Below are 10,831 nucleotides of genomic sequence, written 5' to 3'. Positions count from 1 at the left end.
TGGGCTGTAGGTACACTAGGTTGTGGTCTGGTTTACCTAGTCGAGGGAGGGGGGTGGCGGTGTATGCCTCCTTAGCATTAGTGTAGAACAGATAGATGGTTCTGTTCTTCCGTGTGGGACAGTCTACACACTGGACCATTGTGGGGAGAGATGAGTCCAAGGTGACGTGATTAAAGTCACCAGTGATAATGACGAGCGCCTCCGGGTGCTGGGTCCGAAGAGCGGAGGTGGTGCCACAGATGGTCTCTCGTGCCGTCTCAGGGTCCGCCCGTGGAGGGATGTAGACGGCGAGGACAATAACGTGTGAAAATTCACGTGCCAGGTAGTAGGGTCTGATGCTAACAGCTGTTAACTCCAGATCGCGGTTACACAGTATTGATTTCATCGTCACATGTCCCGGATAGCACCATCTATTGTTGGTATAAATGATTAATCCACCTCCTTTCTTCTTACCGGCGATGTTCGTGTCCCGGTCCGCTCGTACGGAGGAGAAGCCGGTTAGTCCGAAGTTAGCGTCTGGCACGTCGCCAGTTAGCCACGTCTCTGAGAACACAAACAGGCTGGTCTCCCGGTAGCGCTGTTCAGTCCTGCAAAGCGCCGTCAGTTCAGTCAACTTGTTCGGTAGCGAGTTCACGTCCCCCATGATGATGGAGGGGATGGAGGGCTTGACTCGCCTCTGGTTAGTGGCTCTAGCCGTTAGTCTAGTCCTTTCAACGCGACCCGCTCGGCATCCGCAATATCTCCGTTGGAGCTCAGCGGGGATGAGATCGCGTGTTGCTGGGTCTCCTTTGACCCTCATAGACATCAACTCCTCCCTGGAGTACACTAGCATATTACTATACATTATCTAAATTTATGTTCAAATAATATACACAGAAACATAGAAAAAAAAGGCAAAGTCAAGCATAAGAAACTCGCTCAGAGCAGAGGAAACTGCAGCCTGCTTGTGCATGCACAGAGAAACAATGTTCTGATTTTGGATAAGGAGGACAGACCTATGTGCGTTGTCGCTATGACGCCGAACAAACAATCAACTAACAAGTGCGAGCACACACGCAATACACAAACGCAAAACAAAGCACATTTCCCTACATAGCCTAGCATAAGGTGACTTTATTCATGCAGACAGATAATAGGAACGAAAATGTGAGCCCAACTTACGTGTGTTGTAGCTAGAGTTTTTTTGTCCGTACAAACAAAGCAAGAGATCATAGAAAAGCATGAAATAGGGATGCGTTTGGTTGATCTTACCAAAGAATATGGCCGTAATGCATCTACAATCACCACGTTATTAAAACAAAAGGAAGTTTAAGGAGTGTAAGGCATCGCGTGGGTGGTTGGAGAAGTTCAAAAGGAGGACTGGAATTCACTCTGTTGTTCATGGTGAGGCAAGAGGGCATGAGTGAGGACAAACAAGGACAACAAACAATGAGGACAGCAGTTAAAAGGTAACTGACCATCATTTTTATTCTTTATTCTGTTTTTTACGTTATGCACAACTCTCATTTATTGTGTAATAATCTAATTGTAACATGTATTTGTTACATGTTTTGATGCATTTTTATGCTTTATAAAACATGTCTGAATTTTGGGGGGCTTGGAATGGATTAGGGCATTTTCATGCAAAACGTGTCTCTCCTTACAAAATGTTCTACTTACGAAATTTCTTCCAGAACCAATTAATTTTGCAAGTAGAGGTACCACTGTATATCTTTTTTTCTTCTTCTTCTTTTTTTAAATAGAGCAGGTGCGGCTTATTGTCCAGAAATTACGGTACATCACATCACCGTTTTGAAGAGTGATGTAATTACAGTCATTTCTAACCGTTAACAGTCTGTTAGCAGAACAATCCAAACTCAACCAACACATGGATCATTTTGCCATATATTCCTCTGGAAGTCCAGGTTGCTGTTTTTCCTTCAAGGCAGCATCTACTATTCTAATGTATTCACTGATGTTGGCATGCATTTCAGGAGTATAAGGGTTGTATTCAAGGTTTCCTTTCTTTGATCGTTTAAACTCTTCATCTATCTCGCCTTCGACACACAGCAGGCGGTCCTCAGAAACCTTCAATCCCAGGAACTGGACTATTTTCCTCAGTTGGGGGAGCAGATTCCTCTGAAGGTCCTCATAGTAGATCACCTTGATGTTTTTTCCATAACTCAGCCAATTCAATATGTGGGAATGCCACGAATGAGCACCATTCTTCACATACACAGACCATCCTGCAGGACAAAACACAAGACAGAACAGAGTAGTACTTAGAGATGTGAGTCTATTTTGGTGACTGAGCTCGTAAGTCACACAACTCATGACTGAAACATATTTTCCCCATTTAAAATAAGTAAAATTGTTTTAATCCATTGCAGCTTTGTAAAAAGACACATATCCCTCAAAATTTTGAAAAAAAACAACAGCATATTTTGATCAACCAAAAGACATGCATACATTGCCTGTTCATAATTATAAGTTATGTAAGCAATGATAAAGTATGAAAAGAAATGCAAAAGTCATTCAGTTAAACAATCATCCAGTTAACTCAGGATAACTTTTTAAAACTCTGTATGGAGTTATTGAAGCTCCACATTACATTACATTGTAGGTCTTTAATGTCTGAAAAAATCTCTGAGAATAACACAGCAGGAATACCCTGCCATTGACCCTGTTTTTACCTGTAAAAACTATTTTATTGCTCATTGTTACTGTCAAATAATCCATGATGTGAAACCAAAACCATTCTAATACATATATGACGTTTAACTATAGAAGGATTTAATGATATCCTTGAGATGGAGACAAAAACAAATCCAAACTAGAATCAATGCAGTCATGGACTTCGACATCGCCGTGACAGCCCTGACAATAAAGTTAAAATGAACCGGGTCTGTATTTAAAGTACATAAGTAAAAAAAAAAAGTCTTGGTGGCATTTTTATTTTTTTTGTTTTCTCAACGGGGACTTAGAAAAATGAAATTTATCCTAAATTATGGAGTGCGCCATGACATCGGAAGTGACGCAACCGTAGACAACGGGGTGACGCCATATCAATGCAGAAAAAGCTAGCGACAAGGTGAGAGCTGGCATTTTCGTAAAAATTTATCTGAATATCGCCAAAAATAACGTCGTTGTCATCGGAAACTGAAGACGAGTTCCCAGTGAACCCACCTGGGGGTGTGATTATTCCATATAATTACCACCCGATGTACAAGGAGGTTGAGTGTTTGGACATCTAGCGATTGATCCCAGATGTCTTCATCTTAATCACATTCTGACAGAGATATCCAACTAGTTATAATGTCCTGTTTTGGTTACTGTGTGTATGGAAAAGTTAAGCTACCGACCTGGTTTATCCGTGCTCTCAATCTCCTTCGTAGCTTCCCAGAAGGTATTTTAAAGAAGGATAGGTCCTTGTCTTTGTGTTTTCTTGCTGTTGTGTTGACACAACCATTCACATCACAGGTAACCATGATGTTTATTGGGTTAATCGCATCGTTGATCGCATTGTGTTCTATGGCTGCCAAGCTTAGTTTGTCACCAGTGACGTATGACGCCCACGTGACCACTGAATGTGTAAGCTGCTGTGGCACAGATTTTAAAGTTTTCTGACCAAAGGGATGATGCTACACATATAAAATGTATTTTAGATAAATAGTAAATTCATTCTGACTCTTGTAACTATCCTCAATTTATTCTTGTAAGTCACCAGTTCATTAACTTTTTGTACAATGGGACGACACATGCACATCACAGACAGAAGGGGAACATGCAGAGTCCACACACAAAGATTCAGAGTCAGGATTTGAAATTCTGGCTTTGAGGCGACAGTGCCATCTACTGTACTGTACCTCTATTATCATTCTATTATGACATTATTAACACATCAGAAGTCACTATACCTGAGATTGAAATCTTACTTTCATACATCAAAAGTTCCTGAGTTGGAAAAAGAAACAAATACCAAAAAAAATAATGTCACAGGTCCTCACCTGTCCCTATCCAGTCATCCTCGGAAGCAAATCCAGTGTGGTCTGATATGATGGCTTTGTAGGGATTTCGGATCAATTATTGTTAAAAAGACAAAGTAGTTATTTTAAAATTTTGCATCCTTCTGTTCAGCTGTCCATCAGCAAATCCATTGAAAATGATCGCACATCCAATCATGTTATTCCTGGGTCATGTTATGAACTTTTTGTATACAAAAAACTTTAATAAGGCTTAACTATAAGATGGGCCAGTCAGCAAACATAACCTCACGTTACACTTGCTGTTTACATTACACATACCTCGAGGGACAATAGGACTGAGGATGCTGAGACATAGCCGAGGAATCCTGTGGAATGTTCAAAGCCATTTATTCTCACTTTTAACCTTTTGACATATGGTATGGTAGATTAAAATGCTCATGACTTTTGATCTGAAATGGCTATCAGTCACAGTTATGATTAGATGAGAACTTTTATATATTTAACGATACATACATACATATATATATATATGTATACTCTATATATACTGTATATACTGTATATATGAAAAATAAATGTCCCTCTCACCCTTTTGGGGTGGTATCTGTGTGTCATCCTCAAGCTCGGGTCCTCTACCAGAGGCCTGGGAGTCTGAAGGTTCTGTCAGTATCTTAGCTGTTCCTAGGACTGCGCTCTTCTGCACTGAGGCTTCAGATGTTGTTCCAGGAATCTGCTGGAGCCACTCTTCCAGTTTGGGGGTCACTGCCCCAAGTGCTCCTACTACCACGGGGACCACATTAACCTTGACCTTCCTCATCTGTTCCAGCTGTTCTTTCAACCCTTGGTACTTCCTCATCTTTTCGTGTTCCTTCTTCCTGATGTTGGAGTCAGCTGGAATCACCACATCTATCACCACTGCTCTCTTCTGCTCTTTGTCCAGCACCACTATGTCCGGTTTGTTAGCCATTAGCTGTTTGTCGGTCTGGAAGCTGAAGTCCCACAGGATCTTAGCCTTGTCATTCTCAACCACCTAGGGTGGTATGTCCCATTGGGATTTGGGTACTTCTAGTCCATACTGGGTACAGATGTTCCTGTACACTATCACAGCTACTTGGTTGTGCCTTTCCATGTATGCTGAGCTGGCGAGCATCTTACACCCTGCTAGCACGTGCTGGACTGACTCTGGGGCATCTTTACATAGCCTGCACCTTGGGTCAGATCTACTGTGGTAGATATTGGCCTCTATTGCTCTTGTACTTAGGGCCTGTTCTTGTGCTGCCATGATCAGTGCCTCTGTGCTGTCTGTCAGTCCAGCTTTATTCAGCCATTGGTAGGTTTTCTTGATATCAGCCACTTCCTCCATCTGACGGTGGTACATGCAGTGTAGGGGCTTGTCCCTCCATGTTGTCCCCTCCTCCTCCTCTTCCTCCTCAGGTTTCTGCTGTCTAAGGCATTCACTGAGCAGTTCATCTGTTGGGGCCATCTTCTTGATGTACTCTTGGATTTTTGATGTCTCATCCTGGACAGTGGCCCTGATGCTCACTAGTCCTCAGCCTCCCTCTTTCCGCTTAGTGTACAGCCTCAGGATGCTGGACTTGGGGTGAAACCCTCCGTACATGGTGAGGAGCTTTCTCGTCTTGATGTCTGTGGCTTCTATCTCCTCCTTTGGCCAGCTTATGATCCCAGCGGGGTATCTGATGACAGGCAGTGCATACATGTTGATGGATTGGACCTTGTTTTGCCATTCAGCTGACTTCTCAGGACTTGCCTTACTCTCTGGAGGTATTTGGCTGTGGATGACTTCCTTGCGTCCTCCTCATGGTTGCCAATAGCCTGTGGGATTCCAAGGTATTTGTAGCTGTCCTTGATGTCTTCAATCGTGCCCCCTGGTAGGTCGACGTCTTCAGTTCTGATCATCTTGCCTCTTCTTGATACCATCTGGCCACATTTGTCTAATCCGAATGACATCCCTATGTCGTCGCTGTAGATCCTGGTGGTGTGGATCAGTGAGTCAATTTCTCGCTCATTCCTGGCATACAGCTTGATGTCATCCATGTAGAAGAGATGACTAATTGTTGTCCCACTTCGGAATCGGTATGCATAGCCACTCTTTGTGATGATGTGACTGAGGGGGTTCAGGCCTATACAGAACAGCAGTGGTGATAGTGCATCCCCTTGGTATATGCCGCACTTGATGTTAACTTGGGCAATTGGCTTGGAGTTAGTCTCCAGGTTGTCTTCCACTTCCCCATTGAGTTCTTGATGAAGGCTCTTAGTGTCCTGTTGATCTTATGCAGTTCCAGACATTCCAGTATCCACGTGTGTGGCATTGAGTCGTGGATCAGGTTGTTGGTCTCAGTTATGTTCCCTGTGGGGATGGTTCTTATTGGATTATTCAGATCTTCTAGCAGATCTTCTGAAGGTACTTGACAACTTAGCTTCGGGATTTGTTGGAGGCTCCAGGTTTCCATTTGGGTCACGATCTTCTTTCTCAGGTCAGCAGGTCTTGTATTGAAGCTGTGTATGTCTCTTGGGGCTTAGTACCCAATCTCGGATTGTGGGGGGGTGATACCCCCCACAATATATATATATATATATATATATATATATATATATATATATATATATATATATATATATATATATATATTCCTTCTCTCCTTAAGACATTGATTTTAAGAATAATTCACTTTATGTTGAGATGAAAGTGATTTCATCACATTCACCTGATGCACACAATCATCATCATGTAGTTACAGTAATGCATGTATATTACATTTTGAAAATTGTAATATACAGTGATTACAGCTATGATGTCCTCTTTGTGTTAAGGCGTGTTCACGTGCTGATAGACTATGTGCATAGAGCATGATGAGAAGTGCTTTATGGTGAGAAAAACAAGGCTGATAATTAGAGAATAACAAAATAAGGGTATGGGACTTATTTTTTTCTGACTACAACTTCAACTTCATAAAAGCATAATTACAAAAAAACAAGAACCAAAGCAGTCAGAGATTACAACATTCCGCAACATCCAAAATTTTACCTTGACTTACTTGCATAGACCAAAGATCAAAGCTAGTGTTCTGACCTACTTTCATAGATCAAAGCACGCGAAGAGAGCGGCGCACCTTCAGAGCCAACTTGCCCGGAGGATGACAGTGAAACAGAGAGCGAGACTGACGGAGACGGATGTGATGAAGCGCTTTTGGGGCTGTTCAAATCAGACACTGAAGAAGAGGACTTCATGGGTTTGAGCGAAGATAATTAAAGTGACTTGTGATTTCAAACACAGGAGGAATTAAGGTAAATAAATGCTGATCATTTTCTTTACTCCGTGACTGAGGCGTATATCACACAATTCTTGACTGAAACACATTTTCCCTATTTAAAATACGTAAAATTGTTTAATCCATTGCAGCTTTGTAAAAAGACACAAATCCCTCAAAATTTTGGAAAAACAACAGCATATTTTTATCAACCTATAGACATGCATACATTGCCTGTTCATAATTATAAGTTATGTAAGCAATGATAAAGTATGAAAATAAATGCAAAAGTCATTCAGTTAAGCAATCATCCAGTTAACTCAGCATAACTTTTTAAAACTGTATGGAGTTATAGAAGCTCCACTTTACATTACAGTGTGGGTCTGTAATGTCTGAAGTTTCTGAGAATAACACAGCAGGAATACCCTGCCATTGACCCTGTTTTTCTCTGTTAAAACTATTTTATTGCTCATTGTTACTGTCAAATAATTCAAAATTCACTCAGATCATGCTACCGTTCAGCTCATGCCCATGTAGAAAACTGCTCTTAAATCCAGTAAGTCTGTTTAGAAAACTGTCCTGCAGTGGACGGAGGACAGTTTTGAGACTCTGAAAGGTTGCTTCCTAAACACAAATTGGAGCATCTGCCATGACCTTCCTTCACTTTCCTAACAACAAACCATATATCACCAAGGAGGTTAAAGACTGTTAAAACAGCAAGAAAGTGGCTTTTAAAAATGGGGACAGGGGATGTGCGGTTGCGGCCCAAAAGGATCTAAATCGGCTGCTGAGGCAAGCCAGACGTAACCATCGTTCTGCTTTAGAGGATAGTGTCAGATCTATGAACTCCTAAGGTTTGTGGGATTTCATGAAAAAAAAAAAAAAACTTACATGAACCCAAAGCGAAATGATGTCACTCTTGATGAACGTGCTTGTGCAAATGAGTTAAGCGACACTGGTTCGGTTTCTCAGGTACTGGTTGAGCCCTTTGATTTTATTCGTAAGTGTAATGCTTCACATCCCACCATTATTGATCCGTTACAGGTCAAGGGAATTTTGAGCAGGGCTGATGAAAAAAAATCCATGGGGCCAGATGGTTTGCCCGCCATGCTGCTGAAAATTGTGCTCTGAAGAGCTCACGGCAGCCTGGTGCCCTATATTTCAGCAGTCAATTGATACGCACATGGTTCCTGATATCTGGAAAAAATCTATTGTAATTCCTGTTCCTAAAGTGTCTTGTCCTTCAGAGAACAGGGATTATAGGCCGATTGCCTTAACTTGTAGTGTTATGAAATGCTTCGAGAGGGTAATTGTGAACCATCTCAAGTCTGATGTAGCTCCTTTTTTGGACCCACTACAATTCGCTTAAGAGCTGGGAAAAGCACTGAGGATGCTGTAGTCAGCATCGTTCATTTAATTATTAAGCATTTGGAAGACCCAAAAGCCTACGCTCGGGTTCTCTTTGCTGACTTCAGCTCCGCCTTTGATACTGTTTGTCCTCAGCTACTGGTAAAGAAGCTATCAAACATGAATGTCAACCTTTACTCGCTGATTACAAACAGATCCTTAGACAGTCCCAGACTGTTTAGCACTGGTGTACCACAAGGGGGAGTGAGCTCACCTTTTCTGTTTACACTAATGATTGTAGAAGTCAGTTAGTCAGTCATCTTCAGATTACCACCGCTATATTCGCCGCAGCGGGGTCACAGGGAGCCGGAGCTTATCTTGGCGGCATAGGGCGTTAGACACTCCGGGCACGACGCCAGTGCATCGCGGAGCGATTGTAGAAGTAGTCTCCCTAATAACTACATTTTTAAATTTTCTGATGACACTGTTAAACTGAGTCTTCTGAGGGATGACAAGTCTGGTGGGCTATATGCAGAAGATTAAAGGTCCCATATTATGTATGTTTAACTTCAAGGGGCCCTATTATGAAAATCACACTTTTTCATGTCTCTACATATACATAGTGGCCCTTCCTAACCCGACCAACTCCTAGAATCTGGTAAACAAACGGTCCCTGCATCAATAGATATTTGGAGATTTAGGAAGTCATGGCTCTGAATGAATGACTCAAATCGATCATATAGCGCTAGAATAGCCATTCTTGACGTCAGACTATGCACTCTGTGCTATTGAACAGAGTATTAGACGATATGGATTGGTTGACATGCCCAAGGGCGTGGCAATCCCCAAGACGGAGTTCTTTGCGTCAGACGTGAGGCAGCAGTCTGTTAAAATAGCGTCCGTCAGAGGGAGACATGGTAGTTGCTCAGTTGTTGATTGTACAAATCAACACCAGTGTTTATTTTTCATCCCATCCAAAGAAGAACAGGAGAGAGCGTGGTTGCATTTCATTTTTAATGGCACTGTGCCGGCTTCATCGCCTGCACATTTGTTTGTGCGAACCACTCCAGCCTGTTTTAGCAATGAGGGTCAGTACAGACGGGGCTTTGCCTTGAGACTGATCCTCATTCAAGGACCACTCCAAACCATACGGGACCAAGGAACTGCACCCCGGTTACAGGTATGTCTCACCACATTTATCTTTCTTGCAGTTGTCTGTCAGCATGAGTGATCGAGTGCTATTTGGCTAATTAGGTAGTACTGCTTTGTTTCGTATTTGCGTGTGTGTGCGCTCAAAAATGTATGTACATGCTGAACGTACAGTATGTAGGTACAACGCACATAAGTTGGACTCACATTTTATCTTTTATCCTGTTGTCTGTTAGCATGAATGAAGTCACGTTATGCTAGGCTATGTATGGAGGTCTCCTTTGTTTCGCGTTTGCGTATTGCGTATGTGTGCGTCCACGCCCGATCACGTGTGCGTGCTGGATCTACAGTAGGTACAACACACAGAAGTTGGTCTCATATTTTCTCATTGTTTGTTAGCATGAAGTCATTTTATGCTAGGTTATGCAGGCCAATGTGCTTTTTGCGCGTTTGCGTATTGCGTGTGTGTGCGTGCCACACCTACAGTATAAAGCTAAAACGCACGTAAGTTGATCTAATATTTTCTTACTTTTTGTTAGCACTAATGAAGTCATGTTATGCTAGGCTATGTAGGGAGGTCTCCTTTTGTTTCGCGTTTGCGTATTGCATGTGTGCGCACGCTCCAACACGAGTGTGTGTGCTGGCCTACAGTATAAAGTTAAAACACACCTAAGTTGGTCTCATATTTTCTTTCTTATTATCTGTCAGCATAAATAAAGTCAACTTATGCTAGGCTAAGGAGGGAGTTGTGCTTTGTTTCCTATTGTGTGTGTGCGCGCACATGTTAGAGTCTATTGTTTGTTCGGCGTCATAGCGACAACACACACAGGTCTGTCCTCCTTATCCAAAATCAGAAAATTGGTGTCCTGAAATTAGTGTCCCTCTTCCTTGTGCATCCATTCAGCCTACAGCTTCAAGTGTCGTGGCGTGCCAAACTGACCCAGTGGACACCCATACTGTTCATACACAGCTGTCCTTCAGGACTCTTCATTCCCACTATAGAAGTAAAGGTATGTACAAGTCATATTCCATACAATATGTTTTAATAAAATTAAAACTACTTTTAAAATGTTAAAATTACTTTTTGGTGTGAGTTCAGGA

General features: G+C 42.1%; 1 protein-coding gene across 1 annotated transcript in view; it reads right to left on the bottom strand.

The window, feature by feature from the left end:
- Positions 1-1,872: 1,872 nt before the first annotated feature.
- LOC137592137 (sialate:O-sulfotransferase 2-like) overlaps positions 1,873-10,831 on the bottom strand; it is a 35,132-nt gene continuing 26,173 nt past the window's right edge. Inside the window, exon 5 of the mRNA XM_068310062.1 lies at positions 1,873-2,225. Coding sequence (XP_068166163.1) covers positions 1,873-2,225 — 353 coding nt within the window. The remainder of the gene's footprint in view (positions 2,226-10,831) is intronic.

This window comes from Antennarius striatus, chromosome 3 (assembly GCF_040054535.1).
Source record: "Antennarius striatus isolate MH-2024 chromosome 3, ASM4005453v1, whole genome shotgun sequence".
NCBI classification, from domain to species: Eukaryota; Metazoa; Chordata; class Actinopteri; order Lophiiformes; family Antennariidae; genus Antennarius; species Antennarius striatus.
Note: the sequence above shows the minus strand (reverse complement) of the source record. Positions and strands in the feature narration are given on the sequence as shown.